The sequence below is a fragment of the Prinia subflava genome, chromosome 2 (genome assembly GCF_021018805.1).
Source record: "Prinia subflava isolate CZ2003 ecotype Zambia chromosome 2, Cam_Psub_1.2, whole genome shotgun sequence".
Lineage (NCBI taxonomy): Eukaryota > Metazoa > Chordata > Aves > Passeriformes > Cisticolidae > Prinia > Prinia subflava.
The window spans coordinates 85,818,808-85,839,911 of record NC_086248.1 but is presented as its reverse complement, the minus strand read 5'-3'; the positions used below and the strand labels follow the sequence as shown (position 1 = coordinate 85,839,911).

At 42.0% G+C, this 21,104-nt stretch overlaps 1 protein-coding gene across 2 annotated transcripts in view; it reads left to right on the top strand.

Annotated features, from left to right (window-relative positions):
• DAAM2 (dishevelled associated activator of morphogenesis 2) overlaps positions 1–21,104 on the top strand; it is a 174,001-nt gene that overhangs the window by 130,428 nt on the left and 22,469 nt on the right. The window contains exons 14-17 of one of the 2 annotated variants that reach the window (XM_063390853.1): positions 701–1,018; positions 7,897–8,004; positions 10,658–10,690; positions 13,865–13,971. In XM_063390853.1, the coding sequence (XP_063246923.1) occupies positions 701–1,018; positions 7,897–8,004; positions 10,658–10,690; positions 13,865–13,971 (566 nt within the window). The remainder of the gene's footprint in view (positions 1–700; positions 1,019–7,896; positions 8,005–10,657; positions 10,691–13,864; positions 13,972–21,104) is intronic. The other variant, XM_063390854.1, reaches the window with a different exon arrangement.

Below are 21,104 nucleotides of genomic sequence, written 5' to 3'. Positions count from 1 at the left end.
GCTGCTGAGGCACACGTGTCCTCCTCCAGCCATAATTTTCACTGCTGAGTGGGGTGGCCCTGGTTGTTATTTCAGTGGAATAGAGAAAAACCTCCCTGATACAAAAGTATATAAGAAACAGGATTACTATTGTGCTGCAAGACTATCTGAACTGCCTCGAGTTCTGCAAAAGTGACATTTCCAGATGCTCCCTTCTGTTTGGTCCTCCTTCTCTCCCAGCAGTGCCTGCGCCGCCAGAATTCACCAGAATACAGCCCCGAGAAGTCAGACACTGCAGAAAGCAGATTCATTCCCTCCTCCCCTCTCCCATTTTGCATTAGTGAGGCCTAAGGACAGGTATTCAGTGTTTCAAACCCTTAGCTTTTAAACCCAGGAGTTCAAAAGTTCATGAGATTGAACTTTTCTCTTTTTTCATACATAAGGAGAAAATAATACATTTTGGCTTCTTCTACTAGCTTTCTGTTTTTCTGAGCCATTTATGGTTCCTTTTTTCAAGCTCTTCTCCACAACTCCATGGGCTTGAAACTTTCTGAAAGCTGAGATTCCTCCCTTTATTGGATGGTTTTGAGTGCAGGAGGCTTTAAGGAAAACATCAAATATTTTGAGAGTCGTAATAAAATCACATCAGCTGGCAACATGGAGTTATTGTGCCTTTTAAACTGTTTGCTTTCTTTTTCTCTGTGTTTTTTTAATTTTCCAGCAAGGGGGCAGCATTACCTTCCCTCCCCCACCACCCCCTCCTCCAGGTGGCCCATTAGCTTTGTCCTCTTCTCACATGTCCGAGAATTTGCCACCGCTGCCACCTCCACTGCCTTTCTCCAGCTGTCCCCCTCCTCCTGCTCCACCACCTCCACCAGGAGGACCTCCTCCTCCACCAGGAGCACCTCCCTTCTTCAGCATGGGGGTGCCACCCCCTTCAACAACCACCTTCAGCACCGGTGGCCCCAGTCTGAAGAAGAAATCCATCCCGCAACCTTCACATCCACTGAAATCCTTCAACTGGGCTAAACTAAGTGAGGTAAGAAACTGCATTTCTCAACTGACTTACTTTCTGAGTGTATCCCAGTGTTGTTAATGCCATGAAATGCAAAGTGGCATAGAAGCAAGAGGCTTTTCACAGCCAGAGGGCTGTGAAATTAATTGTATTGAGGGAGTTCTCCAGCAGTGCAGCACATCCCCTGTGATGAGCAAGGTGCTGGATCGATTGAGCTGCATAGATCTGGGCATGCAAATATCTGGTTAAGCAAAGCTGTAGTGGGGCTGAATATGTAAGTGACAGCTGGACATCTCCAGGACTGGAGTGCTGGAGCTGCCCTCACTTGTGCACCAGGGAAAAGGGTAACCAGGGCCAATGTGGGCAGAACATGGTGAGAACCATCTGGAAAACCAGCCTCCTCTACCCTGGCAGGAGCTATCACCATGGAAAGAAAGATGTCCTGGTTCTCCTCACTGTTTTTTCATGGCCATGAGTGAAGCTGCCTTTCTCCTTGAATGGTTAGAACTCTGTCTATTGGTGATAAAACTCCAGGCTGGCAAAAAAACCCCCAAAGGACTTGGATTCTTCCTGTTCCACTCATTTTCTTCTCCCTTCGTTGTATCTCCTTCCCCTTCATTTCTCTCTCTTCCCTCTCTCTCTTTCCCTTCTTCTTTCCCCCCATCCCATCCCTTCTCATTAGATCTTAATTTTTTTAACTGATTTAGGAAAAAAAAAGTGTCTGTGTTGAGTTTGGATTGCTGCCTAGAAACCCAGGTTCTCTTTTAGGCTGAAACTCACCCAGGGCCCAACTCCGGCATTTGGAATGAGTGTCCAGGGACCTCTGGAATGCCACAAGAATTCTCTCTCCCCCTCTCCCCTTTTCTTTAAAATAAAGTGAAGTGAAATATTTGCTGCACCGTCTGTGCTTGTCTGTCAAGGCCACGTGGGGGGTGTGGGAGAGAATGTAAGGACGAGGATTTATTTTCCTTTGCAGGACATGGAACTTAGTGCTCTGAAGAAAAGAAATAATAACTAATATAGGTATATATATGAATTTATATGAAAAAGAGAGAGTCACAGGTGTTTCTGTTTAGTGTACAGTAACTGTAGGCTTATCCTGCCCTCTGGTTAAGAGTGAAGGCAGCTGTGCTAATAAAATTGAAGACCTGGGTGGTGAGATGCCTAAAAGACGCTATTTTGAGGAAGGCAAAATAGTTGGAAAAAGGGACATGAGGGGATGGGGCTTCCATTTTGGTGTGTCTGCCAGTATTAGTGTTTTGAACCTGGTATGGTCTCTGCAAAATGGCAGAGGTTGTGGTGTCGGTACAGGTGTATCATGTTGTCATTTGGGTTACACTCTGTCATGGGATTATTTATGTCACTGACTGCTGGAGAAGCTGATATGTTTTGGTCATCTTCCTCAGTTATCCTAGACTTCTTGCTTCAGTATCTTTCTATTCACGTGGATGTGAGTCCTCTGAGCACAGAGTCACGAGTAGGTTGGATGGGCCTTGTTATGCCTTTTGTTACCTTTGCTGCACTTCTGTGGTGTTTTCCTGAACTGAGCTGTCAGAGAAGCCAGACTGGAATAAGTGAAGGCTCAAAACAAACACATTCTGGGAGCAGCTCATCCCAAGTTTTTGAGCCTGGGAAACTGAGGCTTGGAAGTGTGCACAGTATTTTTGTGATTTGTGGTAGGGTTTCACTTCCAGCTCACAGGAATACAACTTTTCCCCACAAAAACATTTTGAGGAACAATACATGAAACACAGCAAGGTGAGGGAACTCAGTGTTGGAAACAGCTGTACATAAAGTTAGGGCTGCAAGTAGGTCAAATATTCAGCTCTTAGTTACCTCTGCATACTGTTTAGACCACCTTTCTCTAAGCAATTAGTACAGAGTCTCTCTCAGGAGATTTTTCAGGAAAGTATGAAGATGATGCCAGGACTGAGGCATCCCACATGAGACCAAACTCCTCTCTGTCCATGCAGCCTGCCTCGAGGGAGTGAGGGAAAGCCAAGATGCCAACAGGAGTGTGGACAGAGCTGGCTGAGAGGGATTTGTCTGCAATATACTTTCTCAGTAGTGGAATCAAGGCTGTTCTCCAGGATAATTCTTATGACACCTTTTTTTTTCCAATGCTGATTTTGTCTTTGGAAGGAAAGAATTGAGCTTTGGGGTATGAGGAGAAATATTAAATACAGTCAGGCTCTTAGCAGTTGACAATAACAGATTGTCCACAGTTCCCATGGGCACCACAAAAAAAGGTTTGACTGGAAAGGATCTTTGCTTCTAACACGGAAACTCCAACGCCCCACTAATTTCCATTGAGAATTAAGGACTTTGTGCTAGCTTTGATGTGAGCTAATGATCAGTGGCAAAGACATTTAGATGCCTGGATGAGCTGAGTTCTGATGAAGCCCTTCCACACCACAGCTCCATTCATACAGCACTGGAGCATTGTCTGTGAATTCCATTCATACAGCACTACAGTGGTGCTGGTGCCAAGGATCTCTGTTTTTAAAGAAAAAGATATTGCAATATAACCACTGTAATATCCTGGAAAGATTCCTTTCTTTGTTTCTGGGCAGCAATGCTCTCTCACTCTCAGTTTTACACAACACCAAAGGTCAATCAGGGACCAAACATTTATGGTTTATCCAAGCAATGGACTGGTTTCAAGAACATTGTAAGTATGGATTAATAGTTACCAATTCAATAAATATAAACATACTGATTTGAAGTTCTCAGAATAAATCAAGTCAACCTTCAACTACTCTGCTTCTTATGTCATGGCTGGAGAAGCATCTACCCATCAAGTGTCCTGGTAATGACTCTCATCACTGGTGTCTGAGAGGCTTTCTTTAGCCAGCTCTAAATAGACCTGACTGAAATAATTTCATAAGAAAGGTATTTGTTCTATATACCATATAGGAGTTTTTTGAAAAACCCAAAACACACACACATACACACACATAAAAACAAATCAAAACCACCAAGCCTCCCCAAAACAGCCAGTCACATAAACAGAAAATGCTCATTTTGACACTAATTGTTCAAAAAATGTTTCTATAATGTTATCAGTGGTTCTGATTTCTGGAACTTTCTTCCTAAAAGCAGACTGAGGTTTATGGCATAAAATGGTAAAGACTGCTGCTAGAGATTCAATGTAAATGGAAAGAGTTCTCCAACATCTCATTGTGAAGCTAGTCATAATGGCTGTGGTGGTGCCTAGGCCTACCATGAGATAAAACAGTTGTCTTGATTAAAAAAACAGGCAAAAAATACAGCTTTTGCTTGAAGTGGATTTTTCTCATACTGAAGAAAGGAACCAGTATCAAGAGAAAAGTTTGGAAAATGTGCTTTGTTCATATCACTTTTCAGATTATTCATAATGGAATTCAAATCTGTATGTTTATATTTATTAAACAGGTAACGATTAATCCATATTAAAATTTAAGTTGCTTCCACTTTTCTGGTTAATATTCTACAAATATTAACCTACTAATAAGCAGGGTTGCTTGCTCCAGTATTCACAGAACACTCATCGTTTCCATGGTTTCTCTGAACCTGCAGGTCAAATGGAAGTATTGTAGGTTTTCATTCTTGCTGTGAGGTTACTGAGGCATGATCGACTTTGATGCCTTCCAGAATATCATTATTTATCCATCAGGGTAAATAAAATCATCCTTCAGATGCAGCAAAGGACAGCTTGATGTGATTTGTAGTGCCATGAACCACTGTCATTTTCTAGTGTCCTTAGGTCTGTCAGCAAACTGGGATTCACTGTAAAGGTGGAATGATGCAACTGCTACAGCAAGTGAATTATTAAATGCAACATACCAAGAACTCAGCTTGATGGAGCAAATGCCTTGTCAATACTTGTTCTCATAATAAGACATTTCCTGACCTGGTATGTGTCACCATTTTGTTAGAGGATGCTGGGAAGTACAGTTCACAGGGCTTACTTCTCCAAGTGGGCCAAGACTTTCCAAAGCACAGGAACAACAGATCTTGGAAGACTTGTAGAATGAATAAATGAATGAATAAACAAAAAAATGGAGATGGGGAGAAAAAGATTACAGATAAAATGACTGCTCTTTTCTTTCAGTTTCTTTTTTTTTTTCTTTCTAAGGGCAGAGGAGGAAAAAAAAAGAAAAGAATGAATAAAGAATTTATTTTTATATCGTTATTTAGGGACCCTAAATATTTTTATGGTGCTGAGGGAATCATTTATCATAGCAACCACATTATACAAATCTGTTTCTCTGAAAATGCTCTGTCTTCTCTGGCTGATGACAAGGCACTATCAGCCAGTTAATCCATAACTGTGTAAACTATGCATCAAGAGCTCAGTCTAGGAAGTTATCTGGCAGCAACATGAAAATTTTCAAGGACAGAGCTTATAGTAGAAATAGGAGGGACAGGGCCATTGCAAGTGTTATGTGTAACAAAGGTTGTTCATACCTATGCCTGCCTTGATTTTTCTTTGACTGCCTTAGCCCTGAAGTTGGACTGCTTTGGTTGAAGTTCTGTTTGTGCATGCCATTGCAATAGGTGCTGCTTTGGAATTTATCTTTCTGCTACAAGTAGCGTACAAACCATCCTGTGCAGGACGAGATTCAACCTGGCTCTTGAAATTAGTCTGAATTGGAGTTGGAATAGTTTTCACTGGGTTATTTTCCTGGGAAAGTAGGGGGAGAACTACTCTCTGCAGTCCTTTTCTGAGTCCCAGAACTTCCTGTTTTGGCACCTTTGCAGTTCATTCAGACTAGACTGTTCTGTAGGACATTTTCACTGTTCTTGCCATTAGTGAGGAAACCTCACTCCCATGAGATTTTTGCAGCTGGACAGGTAGATGGGCAAGACTCATGAGTAGCTGTCTTGAGTCACATCCAGCCCCTACCAAACACAGCATACAGCCTTTTGGTGTCCTTAGGGCACTATCCCAGTGATAACTCTAAGGACTCTTGTCAAGAAATACTCTACAATTTCAGAGTTTGATTGGACATTCTGAAAAAGTGAGGCACTCAGAGAACTGCTCTGCTGTTCAATATATCTCTCAGGATTTATAATTCATGGTTTACCAAGCCATCCTGGAAGCTGAATGAGAATGATCACTCTGCCTGGATGCTTCTGGCTAAGATTGGCAGTGGAGTTCAGGGCGAGGATAAAAAGAAAATCAATTCTGTCTCCTATTGCTTTGGCTGAGAGGAGCCTCCCTGGCTTGTTTGCCATGTTACAGTCATGTGTTCTTCCTGGAAGAACATGGAAAGAAGAGCCACACTGATTGCAAGGGATGATATCATGGTATTGGTGAGCCTGCTCAGAGATGGGTGCTGCTCCCATCCAGGATATGCTCTCACTGTGAACAGCACTGCAGACACCCCTCCTTACCCTCAGGCACTCACAGGCTGCCTCTGGAGAAAGGGTGTTGGTTTTCCTCCACAGTGTCTGCCCTGCCAGGAATTTCCTCCAGAACACTTCACACTTTTATTTCCCCCTCATTTTATCCTAGTCAGGTTTTTTCCTTGCTCCTTGAGCCTTGTGGCTTAGCACATTTCCCTCATTCCTTTTGATGACTCTGAATGGGAAGTAGAGCCTGTTCCTAATTAATTCTGATAATGGAGTGTTAACGCACTGTGCTGTGTAGGTACAAGTCAGATACTTCAGAGCTGGAACCTATGTGAGGGTTTAATTTCTATTGCTTGTGGTTCCTGGCTTTCTCTGCACCGGTGTTCTGCTGGTTCCTCATCTCCTGGGATTTGCTTAGGTCAATTTTTACAATTCCTTTTGTCCACTTCTTTTTTTCTTTTAATCACCATTTTCATTATTTTTGTAGTTAATAAATACACACTTGATAAACTAAAGGAACTGAAGAATAGTGGTGTCAGTGGTGTGAAGAGCACCCAAAGCTTGTCCCACACAACATGCACCTTAAGAGTCAGTAGGAAGGAGAAGGTGCTTTGATCTTTGTGTCCTCTGCCAGACAGGAAATGTGTCCTGAGAATGTCAGCAGGAGACCCAAGACCTTCACTTAGTTTAGGATGACTGCTGATTAGTTAATTCGTGTGCTACAGGACCCTGTTTGGTCTGGGGTTGGTGGACAGCAAGTAGAAGTCTGTGCCTGTCTCCCTCCATGCTAATTATCTGCCAAACATCTAGGATTCGTGGCATTCAGGATAATGTATCATCACAGGGCTTGTGAACATTTCCAGTTACTGTGAATGATGCTATTTCAGGGATCTGGATTTGTGTCTATCTGGCTTGACAAAGACCTCATGTAGACAAGGGAGTTCATGTAATAGGAAACAATTAGACTTCAAAGACTCAAAAGCTTAAAAGTAAAATAAAATAATAATTTAAACTACTTTCACAGGCAGACGTAATGAAAACCACACGCCATTTAGACTTTACAAAAGAACCTGGAAAAATTTGCGGAAGGGAAGATGTGTCTGGGGTTTGTCATGCCTCAGTGCTTTTCCTAAGCTTTTCCCTCCTGATGGTAACACTCCTTTCAGCATGACCACAATTGTTGTGTTGGACAGATGGTCACTCTTGAAAGGAGATATACTGTGGAATCATGGATAATTCTTGAGATGTGGTCTGCTAGTCTTGGAATGTGCCTTTTCATTAGAGGCTTGCTATGATGAAAAATACAAAATAGGATGTTTAAAAATGAAAAAAAAACCCAAACCAAAAAAACCCTGAAACACCTCCCCCCAACCCCCCCCAAAAAAAGCCAACAAAGACTATTTTTTCTCCTTTGACTTTTGAAACAAAATGTGTCCTCTAAAATGACAGCAGTAGTAAATAGCAATGGGACCAGTGATTAGAAGAGAATGATCTATCCAAATGGGATTGGATGTTCTTAGCTAAATACTTCTGCTATCTTGTTAAAATATGTCCTTTCCTTTTAGGAGAGGATCCATGGCACGATCTGGAATGAGATTGATGATTTAAAGGCGTTCAAGGTGCTGGATCTAGAGGATTTTGAAAAGATGTTCTCTGCGTATCAGAGGCACCAGGTAGGTGTGAACTCTTCCATACTTTTTCTGTCTTGAATTTCTGGAGGAGAAATGAATACATGACAATGGTCTGAGCCCTTGGCTACCTGCAGTCAGGCTGCATCATTTGATGCTCTGCCACACTTCAAAAAATCTGAAGACCAAAAGAAGTTTGGATGGACACACGGGGCAGGGTCTAAACTTCTAGACATGCTTCATAGCCATGGGCAGCTCTCAGAGAGAGCACCTACCAACAACTAATGCTCTAGTTAATGTCAGTGGCCACTGACTTCCAAAAGCTTTGGAGCTTTACATTTATATTTGCATAACAAACTTTCTGTTTATTCCATTCATCCAGAGAAAAAAATGCTGAAGTTCCCCAAGTACTGAGCAAGGTGACTGTATTAGCTGGTTTTAATTTTGTCTGTTTTTTCTTAAACAGCCAGCTGCCTGAACTGGCTAGGTGACCGAAACTGTCTGAATTACAGATTATAGAACAAACAGCATACTTTAAAAGTGGCCATTTATTAGAATGTCTTTTTTCCCCTCCTCTTTTTCTTGGAAACCAAGTTACTTTCAATCTGTCTATCTCTACTGAATGAGATTTAGCAGCAGATGGATTGTACTTTCACTCCTTGAACTCCCCCAGCTTTCATTTGCTTTTGGAATATTTTCAATGTTTTGTATGCTGCAGAACTGGATCGTTAGTCTGAAGTTTTAGGAAGACACAGACCCAACTGCTATAAACAACCTTTATGATTATTCCTTACAGTGATCATAGCTACTTCATTAACTGACTTAGTACCTTAAAATTAACAATCCAACCCCTTGTCTTTTCCATCTGCTCCTTTCTCTCTTTTATTTTTCTGTCTAATCCAATAAACATAATGAATAACTGTTCTTATTTACTAGCTCACAGCCACATGGATAAGCTGTGAAGGATGTGAACTGTTGCATGATGAGATTTCATTTCTCGTTCTGCTTCTGCAAATAGCTGGTGCTATTCAGCAGGTCCCTCTCTCTTTCTGTAAATCACCTTCCTTGAAACAAGATCTTTTTTCACAGAGGAGAAGAAAGGCACATGAAATTTCAGTGCTCTTAAGAGAGTGGATTTAGACCCTGTCCCAAGAGCTTCTGTTCCAATGTTTCAGGTGCAAACATTGCAGCTTCCTCACTAGAAATGACCTTGCAAAGCCTTGCTTCCTTTTGTCCCCAAAATCCAAAGCCAAAGCTGTCCTGGACTCAGTTGGAATCATAATATTTATGGCGGTGTTACCAATCACTGGCAAGCAGCCTGAGCTGTTCAGCCATAAACTAACCTGACCCTTACCCCTGCCTCCGTGGGTCTCTGAACAGTACTCTTCCGTCCTCATTAAACACACTTTATGACAGTGGCTCCAGACACTAGAGTAACACTTATGTAAGCTACTTGTATTTTTCTGCAGTTAGACATCTTGCTGCCCTTACAGCTTTTGCTGAGGTTTTTACATTATTTTTAAACATTATTCTTTAAATGTTTTGGTTTTATTACTTTACATGATACTTTACTTTTCATCCATACTTGCTCCAGTGTGAACTGGATTCCAATCAACAAGTCCTCATCAGTTTTCTTTTTTTTTTTTTAAAGACAGGGCAACCAAAATTGCTTTTGATTTAAAAAATCATGAGAATTTTTTCGGTTCACACTAAGTCTTTTCTCCTCTTTTACTTTCGGAAATATTCCACTCTCACCAAGTATGTGTTTACTCTGGGTTTGTGACTTTTAAACTTCATCCAAATGTCTGTAAAGAAAAATGTCAATGCAAAGCCCTGCTCTTTTGCATCTGAAATGTTGAATGAGTAAAGACGTTTCTTTCTTTGCTGTTATTAACATGATCTTCATAGTTTTTTCCAGTTTCATTTACATTAAACAATTTTTCTATTTTCCTAATTTTGTGAATGACAAAGGGTCTCTCCTCCTCTCTCAAGCCCAGTGAGTCCTTTTTGGTGGCTATAAGGGAAAGCAAAATTGTCCAGTGTACAGAATGGTGGACCAAGTATTCTTACTTGTCTTTTGACCTTGCTCTAATCTTACTGTGTAATATTGACCTTTTGATTCAGTATAGCTGGTGTTTTCCTGTAGCACTGAGTATGTGATGAAATAGTTGGAGTCTGTCTTCCAGAAGTGCTGTAAGGCCTCTTTGGTGGTTACTGAGTGCTTTCAAAATACTTGGCTACAAGTCGTTAAAGGGTATAACGTGCCATTGAAACAAGTTGTTGCTTGTTATACTTGTTAATACCCACAAACAGTGCCTGTGCATCAGGAGAGGAGAACTGACCCTCAAGTTATAACCTTGGCAGTTCTTTCAGTAAGGCTCTGGACTGGATTTGTAAAGGTATTTAAGCATTATCCTAGTTAATATTTAAAGACCTAAAAGATTTATGCTTTGGAGACCAAATTTATTATTTTCATAAGAGACCTAGGACTCAGTTCCGTGACATCTGCTGATTTAAAGTATGCAAAGGAATGCTGAAATACCTTTGAACCATCTGAGCCAGTATTACTTGCTAAGCATTATATGCTCTTAGAAAACAATGTGTGTCTAAATTCAGCTGCCTTGTTGAACTTGGTATCTTTCTCTGTGCTAATTTTGGCATGTTTCTTCTTCGTTATTTGCGGCTGCTGCCTGCATAGGACCTGCTAACTAACCCCTCCTCCTGTAAGCAGGTGAGTATCATTGTCTGCTTCCCCATCCTCTTGCCATGTGTGTGAAGGTAAAGTCCTGGACCACACCGTTTTGGGGTCACAGCTCGTGCTACTCTTTGGTATGCCCTTGCTCTCTGCTTTCTTGATGGAGAAGGTGGTACAAATAATACTTTTAGCTGTATTATCTCTGTGATAGGAGGTAGTTCTTGTTCTTTCACTTGCTTGTATCTCACTGCTGGTGTCTGTAGTCCCTTTTTTCTATGATCTGAGGAAAAAAGACCAGGGACAAAGAAGAATATCAGTATGAGCTCTTCTTTAACCAAAGTAATACTCTCTCAAGAGAAGAACAAAAGGGGGTCTCAGGGACCCTTCTCTCCCACTGTTCCCATCTGTGTTCTGTCTGCTTTGGACAGTACTGAAGTCTTCAGATGCATTTACTAGGCACAGACTTCTGATGAAGGAAATACTTCTTTGCATAGAACTGGGCACTTTGGCAGAAGGATTTGTGCCATCTGAGGAGTGGAAGAGTTCAAATGGACAGCTGAAACCCTCAGAAAGTTCAGTAAAATATTAAAATGGTGTTTAGATAGAGATATTGGATTACGCACGTGTCTTTAAACTGGCTACCTGTCAAGCAAAATTCTTGGCAACAGTTTTGGTAAGAGCAATGCTGTCAGGAAAGGCTTGTTCAGGTATGATCATAAGTGTCTCTGGTGGTTTCAGAAGAAAGTAGTTCTCACTATGAGTGCCCAGGGAACTGTGTTTGGAAAGCCACATGGGGGAGGCTAACATGGCTGTATATCAAAACAAGTCAATATGGTAGATGTAGTTCTCTGAAGTATTGATAATTGCAAGAAGCTGGGGTGCTGCCATGGTACAAGTCTTCAGCTAATAAACATCAAATTTTATTTGAAGCAAGGCACATTCCACATGTATAGTCATTTCAGCACTGAAGTTTTAGCTGAGTTTTGAGTTTGGAACTAAAATATCAAATCTGAAATAGGCTTTGAAGCACATAACATAGTGTTATCCCAGATGAGAAGTCAGTAAAGGATGATGGCATAACCCTTAGCCATCTTGTCTGTCAGGTTAATGCCAGCTCCAGCTGTTCCTCGTTCAGGGCTTGGGCTCTCTCACAAAAGCTAGTCGCCACTGCCCCCTTGCTCCTCTTTTTCTGTCTCTGAGAAAATATGGATAGTCCTAATGCAGTCTGTTTTCCTTCAGCTAAGCTTGGAATCTGGCTTTGGTAAAACCTGAGGCTTCATCTGCTTTTGCTTACACATGGCTTCAAGTAGCTATAAATACCTCTCTCCTCAATACGAGTTGAAGAGGATGTATTTTTAGATGAGTTTAGCCCTTATGACCAAGGAGTGGGCCATATCTGAATAGTTCAAGTTATTCATCTGTGTTGAACCCTGTGGGCTGTGGAATTGGAAATGGCATGAGGACTATTATATCAATTCCTGCTGGATGGCTTTAAGGAAAGCTGGCTAACCCTCCACCTCACATACATAGCCAAAGGCTGAAACTTTTTTTTCCATTAGGATGGGTGCTGGTTGTCACCATCCGGGCATCCTTGTCTACAAATACTAGCTAGTGAGGAACAGTGAAGCTTTTTAAACCAAGAGCACAGACCAGCAAGTAGCTTTCTTCCTTTCAACAGCTGCCCATCTCCATATTCCCCTGTCTTCCTCCCCACAAACTGAGAAAACTTAGGAAAACTTTGAAATCTCTACATGCCGGATTATACTGGGGGCACTCCTCTTGTTGGTATTGTTAGTTATTCTCTCAGAAATAATACATTTACCCAATGCCAATTTTGCCTTTTTTGGAAACACTATTTGATATATTGAGTAACATTGCAATTTTCTTTCTGCCAAGCTAGATGCTTTGGGTGCATCTAGAAGAATTTACTGAGTGCATGTCTTCAGCTGGTGCATTGTACCCGCTTTAAAATGCCATTTTCTATTGGTGGTGACTCACTGCAGCACTTTTGGATGTGGCTGCATAAGTCCTTTTTACATCCAGGAGCAACACAGATGTGTGGTAGCTGACTGTAACAATAACTGAAATGACAACTAGCAATGTGAACCTAGGATTTACGCTGAACTCTCAAATGCTTGGGTGTCAAAATCTCTTTAGAGATTAGTCATAGTGGTGTAAGTCAGTCTTGAGTTGCAGAACCTTGAGTCCTGAGGGTGAATTCTGGGAAGCACCCATTCTGTGTGCTTGCCATGATCTGACATGTTTCCCTGAGTATCTGCTGTTGACCACTCCCAGGGACAGGATGCTGGGGTAGATGGACCTTTTGATGTGACTCAGCATGCCTGCTGTTATATGCTAAAAAAGAAGTCATGTTGCTTATTTGATGGGTGCATTCAAAGCTATATTATACTGGTAAACCTCAAAATCTCAAGGCCTGACAATATGGATCTCATGAAAAGGCATTTTTAAAACAATTCCTGCAGCAGTTAGCTGGGAAAATAAAAACTGGATGGTCAGAGCTGAGTTTGCAAATATTATATCTCTGTGTGCTATGACAAATGTTCTGGACTGGATTTTCAAGTTTTTTTCAGGTGATGAGTATGGCAATGGGGATGTACAGACAACTTTGGAAAAGAGTGATTTCTGTATGATTAAATGTATTAGTTTTTAAAAGAAAAGATAGTTTAAATGTAGATTTTTACCATTTAGTAAGAAAAATGCCATTGTGCCCTACTGTTTGCATCGTTCATGTAACATGGGTTGGTCAGGTCCAATGGCAGCCATAAGACATAACAGAAGGGGGTTTATTGATTGTGCTGCAGCCTTTCAAGAATGTTGTGTAACCCCTGGAGGAGGCATCTGCTGAAGGATTTGCAGTGACATGAGTGGGCTTCATCATACTGTCCCTGATCCTCCTATCATGCCTGTTTTTCACATTAACATAAGATACTTGTTGGTAGAGTGAGTCCAATAGGTCAGAATCAGGTCCAGTATTTGGGATCAAAGATGAGCTTACAGGTGTTAATGAATGATTTCTGTATTTCTAGTAACACAGGATCTACCCCCATGCTTTCTGCCTTTGTCTCCTTTTCTTATCGTGTGGGTGGATTTTTCTAGGTTGGGATGGGTTTGTTCACTACACTAAGTCTATCAGTCTTGAGTGAGAAACATAATACTGATTTTTTTCCCTCCCTTCTGAAATACATGCAGAAAGAGATGGGCTCAACAGAAGACCTTTACCTCTCCACACGAAAGGTGAAAGAGCTCTCTGTGATTGATGGCCGGAGGGCCCAGAACTGTGTCATTCTCCTTTCCAAGTAAGTGTGCTAAGCCTTAGCTCACAGGGTGTGCCATGATCAGTGCACAGGCAAGAGGGGATGAAATTAAACAGATGGATGTGTTTCTTTTCCCAACTAGTCTTGCTGTTTAATACCTGCAGAGCCTCAGCTAAACCTCTCTTACAGTGTCATAAAAGCACGTTCCTCATACATGTTATCTCAGTTAATAAAAATACACACACTCACATATTTTGTGTGTCAAAGAGCTGGGCATCAGCTTCTATCTGAAGACTCATCGTTAGAATGTGATCACTGCTCATTGGTAGATGAAAGCTGCTCTTTGGCAGTGCTTGCACTTCCCTCTAAGTAATGTGTCCCCCATGTTCTGTGTCTGTCATTTGCCTCTGTTCTGTGTGTTTCTTTCTAAATACTGCTCTGACGATCTCCCTGGAATACAGCAGAGCTGAATGTCATGTTCATTTTTGACTTGTGGTGAGAACAGTGGTAAACACAGGCATTCATATTCAAGACCCTGAGATGAGCTCAGCTGGTTTGAGCCTGGGGCTAATAACATCAAGGTTGTGGTTTAAATCCCTGTATAGGCCATTTACTGAAGAGTTGAACTCAGTGATCCTTGTGAGTCCCTTCCGAATCAGAATACTTCTTCACAGAATACTCTGTGAAGAATTAAGTCTTCTATTTGTAAATTAGGTTTTTGAAGCCAAGAGTTTCTTTGTGTATTCCTGCAATCACTGATGCATTCAAATGCAGTGACATCAGGGCCCTCTAAATTTTTTTATGTCGTTCTACCAACATGAGTGCTGGGTTTGAGGTCTGTCACTATCAGATTTGTGCAGACACTGATCAAACTGAGAAAGTTGCCTTTCCTACCAGAGGAGGAACAGCAAGGCTGGAAACAAAACCTGGCAAAGCTGTGGCAGTACTGGGATGCAAAACTTTCATTGGGCAGTAGAAAATACAGGTTCATATGGATGTGATGCTTGTCTGCTCTAGCAAGCTAACAGTTACAGCAAGGTTGCAGCCAGACCACCAGGACTGCAGAGTTCTTTCCCTTGCTTAGTGGAACCCATGGAGGCTCTCATTATGCTATTTATGTGGCATTAGCCTGCATGTCAGCAGGCCCCCCACCATCCAGACCTTCAGTGAGGCAAGGCTTACATTTCTGTGTCTGCAGCAGTTGCCAGCACATGTCTTTGCTGCTGTTGGAAGCTGGCTGAGGCTGGGGCAGAGGGATGGGGAGGCATAAGGGCAACAGGATTTTCATGATGTTTAACAGACCTGAATTGTGTCTGGGTGGAACACCTGTAAACAGGTGGAACATTTTCTAGAAGTGGTAACTTCATGTTCTCAGTTGGCAGGGTGAGGAGGATCAGGAAGGTGGTCCAGGACTGGGTATGGCACTAGGTATTTATTTGTAAAAATCTTTTGTGTCCAAAAGAAAAGCAATGTGGGCAGCAGCAATGCATGTTTTTCAGCATTCACCTCCTCTGCTGTGCAAGTTTGGGCAATCGTACTTGAGAAGAATCCTCTCTATACAGAAAGGGAGACTGGACAGTTTCTGTGTTTTGTCTTTCTTTTACCGCCTCCAGAAGCAAGGTCATTGGAGCATGAACGTTGCACTTCAAGATATATGGCATGCATTCAGTCCAGGTGTGCCATGAAGTTAGTGCACCTTGAACTGCTAGTCTGCACTCAAACCAGAGGTGAAAAGCTGGGTTTTGTGACTGGCAGCTTCTTCACTAGGAAGCAGCCTGCTCTTATTGTTAGCATGTCTAACATGGAAGATGGAGATTTGGAGACTGAAGTGTCCCTGTGGAGCCTGCAAGTTTGCACTGTGCTCTGTGAACTTTGCTGCTGTGGTGTTGGAAACACCACCTGCCGGACCTATCCCACTGGTTTAGATAATTTAATGTTTGTAACAGATAGTGTTACATCCAGAATATCAGAAATATTGTACAGGTTGGCCCCGGATTGGTATTCCTCCTCAAACTTCCCTTTTAAATGCAACCAGAAAAGCAGAAATCTGTGGAAACTAAAATAGCACCTTCACATTCTTGCCTCTCTTTTTACAGTTTGTCATTATGTGGATCTAATATTAAAGACAGAAGCTGCGAGGAATGGCTGCAGACAATAGCTGAACGGGCTTTATAACCCTTTTGCAGGTTTTTTCATTACTCCACATCTTCCTCCTTGAGGTTAGACACTGAAGGACAGACACTCCCAGCCAAATATCCCTGCTTGCTGCCATGCACTTGCTGCTCCTGCAACACACCTCACACACGTGCACAGGGTGTGCACACACATGCAATGAGAGGGGTTTAAAACCGGTGACAAACAAAAGGAGTTTGTGCAACCCAGAGCTGCAGCCCCAGATTTCAGGTTGTCACAGTATCTGCCAACAGCTGTTTCCAATTGACTCTTACTGTGCATATATCCCTGTAGTTTATTCCCCCTTTGTTTACACTAAACCGTCGTGTCCTTTAAAGTGAAATAGCTGCATGGGTTGGGTTTTCTTTCCCTCCCCTACTCAAATGTTTTTGTTTTACTAACACTGTGTTAGAAGGGGTCAGGCAGAGCTCATATTTCATATGGTCCAATAAGCCAAAACCTAGCAAGAATGAGAAATAGATGTGTCTTGCTTTCTTTTGCAGAGAGACTGCTGCATGGTAGGCTGAAAAGAGATGAAAATTGAATTGCTAGTTGATTTTTGCTGACATCTAACAAATTCATAAACCTTCCTCTCCGATCTCATCTCTATTTCCATAAAAAGATATATCTTTCAGTTACTCAATGGTAGCATCTTTCAGTTTTCCTGCAGAGAAAGGATTAAATTGTCCTTGTTTGATCGAGTCTGGTGGATGTAAAACAAAGCTCTGTTCCATAGGCCATCTTAAAAGGCTTACAAAAGCATGAGTTTATCTCACAGCACTTCCAGTAGGCCATAGTTCAACCAGGACATGGAACCATCTGCTTGTGGTGAGTTCAGGCACCAACCAGCTTCAAATTTAGCTTTCTTAATGGTGTTTCAAACATACAGTTACCTTTGTCACGCTGGAAGTCTGCTATCTCTCATGAATTTCCTGATGTCTTCAGTTTCCACCAGGCTGGAGTTTTGCTGTCAGACTTGTGTGGTCTGGAAGAGTCATCCCAGATCCCCGTGTTACCCTGCTTTCACCTGGCAGCTGGAAATTTCTCTGACCTTTCTCATCATTATGGTTTCTCCCTGCCTGCATTACTTAAGTAGTGGATAATATTTTCACTGCTTCGTTCTTGTAGTGCCATTTCTCTTTAAAAAAGAATTCTTGCAGAACATGCCCAAGATATGTATTGTTTACTGTCTTGCTCTGTGAAATGCTTGGGAGGGATTCAGTTGTGTGAGACATCTTGCTTGAAAGAAGGCTGAATGTATAGTTATGGACATTATTTTGCATGAATTCCAGCAAAATAGTTATGTCAGTGTTCTTCTGAATAATGTGAAGTGTTTGTTATTCCTGTGGCTCAGTGAGTCAGCAGTAACCTTCTCAAGAGGCTGGAAACAGTAGGAGCGCTGGCAAAATGTCATAAAACCAGTAGTAGCAGAAGGCAGAATCTGACTACAAAATAATAATTGTAAATGTGAATGGGACAGTAGACAGGTACTAGCAGGCAGCTTTACCAAATATTTGTGGCTTTGTCAATTCAAGTATCACTAAGGGAGAAGAAAAAAGGCTTGGGCAGGATTTCCAGTGAGAATACAACAGAGGTGAGGTATTTTCCTCACATCACTGTACTTTCTCAGTGCTTTTAAACTCTTTCAATTGACACATTAAGGGGACAAGCTATTCAGCCAATGTCAGTCTCTGTGTACTGGCTTTGCACTGCCCCAGTCCCCGTATGTCTTTCTGACATGTGAACAATTCAGTGTTCACCCTAGTTTTAAGGCAAATTTGAAGCGGTATGGTATTCTGGGCTACTGATTATGTCTTGATACAGAAACAGCTGATTGGACTCAGCATTCCTGTCCCACAGTGTGCTGTATTGAAAAACATTGGGCAATAACCAGTGCCTGCAGGGTTCCTGGAGAGATTTTTTGGGTTTAAATAAAGGTCCACAATAAACAGCTTTACCTGGTATGCTCAGTATGAACCCCAAGGCAAACTGAACACGTTAGTCAGTGCCATCCTGTCTGAGATCACAGCTAGGAACCCAAAGGTAGAGCTGTGATAAAAGATGAACCACTGCCCAGTCAATTTCTCATGATAATTTGGGGATTCCCATATTTGGTCCTGCTTTGCTCCTCTTGGCTCAGAAAGAGAAGTCATCCCCAGCTCCTTCTTGGAGGGTAATTGAGAGTATTTGAATGCAAAGTTGCTTGGTTACTCATGAGCTTTTGCTGAAGGAGAGCAAGAAAAGAAAAGCCAGTTTCTTTCTGTACTTGCCAGAATACTTTCACAGTGACAATCTGAAAAGGCGCTGGTGGATTCTTTTTTCCCAAGCTGTTGATATAATGGTATAAGATTTTACTTGGTAAAATGTCCCAGCTGTTGTACCACAAAGGTTAAAACACTGTTGTCTTCACTGATGAGATGAGTGAGCAACTGAGATAAGAGGATGTGGAAAGAGTGGCTGCATCTTTCTGTCTTCTGGCTGAATGTACAGTTAGACCAGCCTGAGTGCTGCTTCTGAGAAGAGGCCTTTGTGGGGTAGTGGCAATCAGTATTCCCAGAACACAGATATTGAAAAGCCTGCAGCTGGGGAGTTGTATAGAGCCTTAGGCGAGCTCAGGAGTTAGAGAAGGCTTGAGTCTCAGTCACAAAGTTCAGGAATGAACTAACCAGTAGCCTGTGTGAAATAACTTGTGGTGATGGAGAATTCTGCAGTCAGTGAAAGCTAAGATTTGGGTGAGCTGTACAAACTGGCCTTAGGACATAGCTAAGTATCAATCAGTGCCTGTCACTGCCACAGCTACTACTATTGGCATCTGTTGGGAACACCACAGTTCAGGAGGTATAAAGTGTCCTTGATACGTGATAATCAGTCCTCTTCTCCAAGGTAAAAGGAACAGTGAGTCTGTGATCCCTGTGGTATGGAAGCTTAACGTAGCTGCAACAAAACTCCATTTCTCTGTTAGTGGGAAAGTATACTTCCTTCTCAAAAGCTAAAAAAGATCCAAGGAACAAGTCCATGAAGTAACTAATTTTTTCCTTGGAGGGGGAGATGGTTAATGAGTGACAAGCATTTTGCTTTGATTCATGGGAGGGAGAAATGGAGGGGGGAGGTTACTGTGAGTTAAATCAATGGGTATATTTAAGGAGAAAAAAATGAACGAGCACAGGACGTCTGTAAGGGAAGTTGATGTAAAACTGCAACATCTCCTAGGCATGTTCCGAGTCAGGCTGCCGGCGCTCTCCAAGAGGACGAAACAATAAACCACTTGATGTCTGCAAGTGAAGCTGGTGTTAAATCAGTCGAGGTGTCCTGGGGAGATTAGTGATGAATTACTCTGCAGAGTCAATAGAGATTATTTATGATGCCAGAGGGGATAGAGGGAGGCAGGCTAAGTACCATATCAGAAGTTATTTGGTACTTGTTGAGCTTTAACATTGCTTGAAGATGACTCAAGCGGTTGGATTTCCATATACTGCCACCAGATGTATGGGTGAGGGAAGAAGGAGGGAGTAAAGATCCTTTTCCTTCCTCTGACCAGTGTAAAGATCCTGTTGAACAAAACCAGGCAGTATCTGTGCTATGAATGAATGTGCTGCAGCTGAGGAAAGGGGCACTGTATTTTCTTCTGGTCACATTTACTTCCTGTGTAGTGATCCCAGGATACGTGATTTCAAGAAGTGTAAGGAGAGGGAATACAACTTGAATTGTATGCTGTTCCAAATTGAGTTACCTCCAGCAGCTGGAGGAAGAGTGCCTGGATCTGCAAAGCTTGTAAGAGAGTCATGCAGCTTTCCAATAGATACCAAAATGTAGTTTCCATAGTGTAAATTTTTGGGCCGTAATTCCACTTTAATTTTGCTTTCTCTCTCATATGAGTTTCAGGCTCTGAGGGATGCCTCTGTTCAGTTCTAAATGGAAAGATTTTACGCATCTGCTTTAGGTTCTTCTTTAATCAGTTCACCTGTTTCTGTTTAAAAGCAGCACATCTGTTTCACATTACTGCTGGCCATCTTTAAGATCTGCTGCATGGCTGGGCATGAGTTTTGAACATACAAGAAGAATCACTTGATTAACAATTCTTTGGCCAGTTATTCAGACAGTTTTTAAGTGGGAAGATCTGTGTTTTGTGTCATTGTTGCTTTTGAAAGGCCAGAAGAGGAACAAGCCCATTTTGGAAGAGTAAGATTGTTCTGCTGTTAATAATTCCCTGCTGGTAATTAGATTGGTAATAATTTAGGATGCACACCTGCAGGCACCATGACCCTGTTGCAGTCCTGTAAGTGACCAAGCTAAACTTCTTCTTGGCAGGGGACTGGCAAGGTTTCTGCTTTTCTCTGCTGTGGGCTAAACCATTCAAACCAGATGTTTTTCTGCTGATGGCTGGCGGGGCACAGACTCATCCAAGAAAGCAAAGTGTTTGTATGACTCTCTGTCCTTGGGGCTCTCAATTATTTTTGAACAGAAGATGTTTTCAAGTGTATTTAGTGCTGATGAATTGCAGCAAACAGAGGAGCTTGGAATCCTTGGGCTTCTGGACAGAACAGCAAGATCAGTGGTAATATATGCAACGCTGTAGTGATGATATACCTCAGACCTGTTTATTTGGCCCTGTTTACTGCATCCCCAAACACACACAGAGGTACTTCCACTGTGTAATGGGTGGTCAGTGAGTAATTGCTCAAGCTATTTGCATGGAAAACACATGAAACGCACCCTCGTTCTTTTTAAACTCTGTGAAAGTAGCAACAAACCCCCTCCACCTTGGTGTTAATGGGCTGCTTTATTTCATTCTGTCTCACAGACTGTGTGCCTGTGTTACAAGTTAAGTCTAATCTGCAGACTGCAGGTTCTGGAAAATGCAAAGGTGCTCTCTAAAAGCAAAATAATCAACAAAATGTAGCACTTTACAAACTTTAGTCACCGAATTGTTTGGGCATGTGTGTATGTGTCTCCTAGGAACCAGGCCCACAGGCACCAGTTTCAGCCCTTCTCTGGTCACAGTG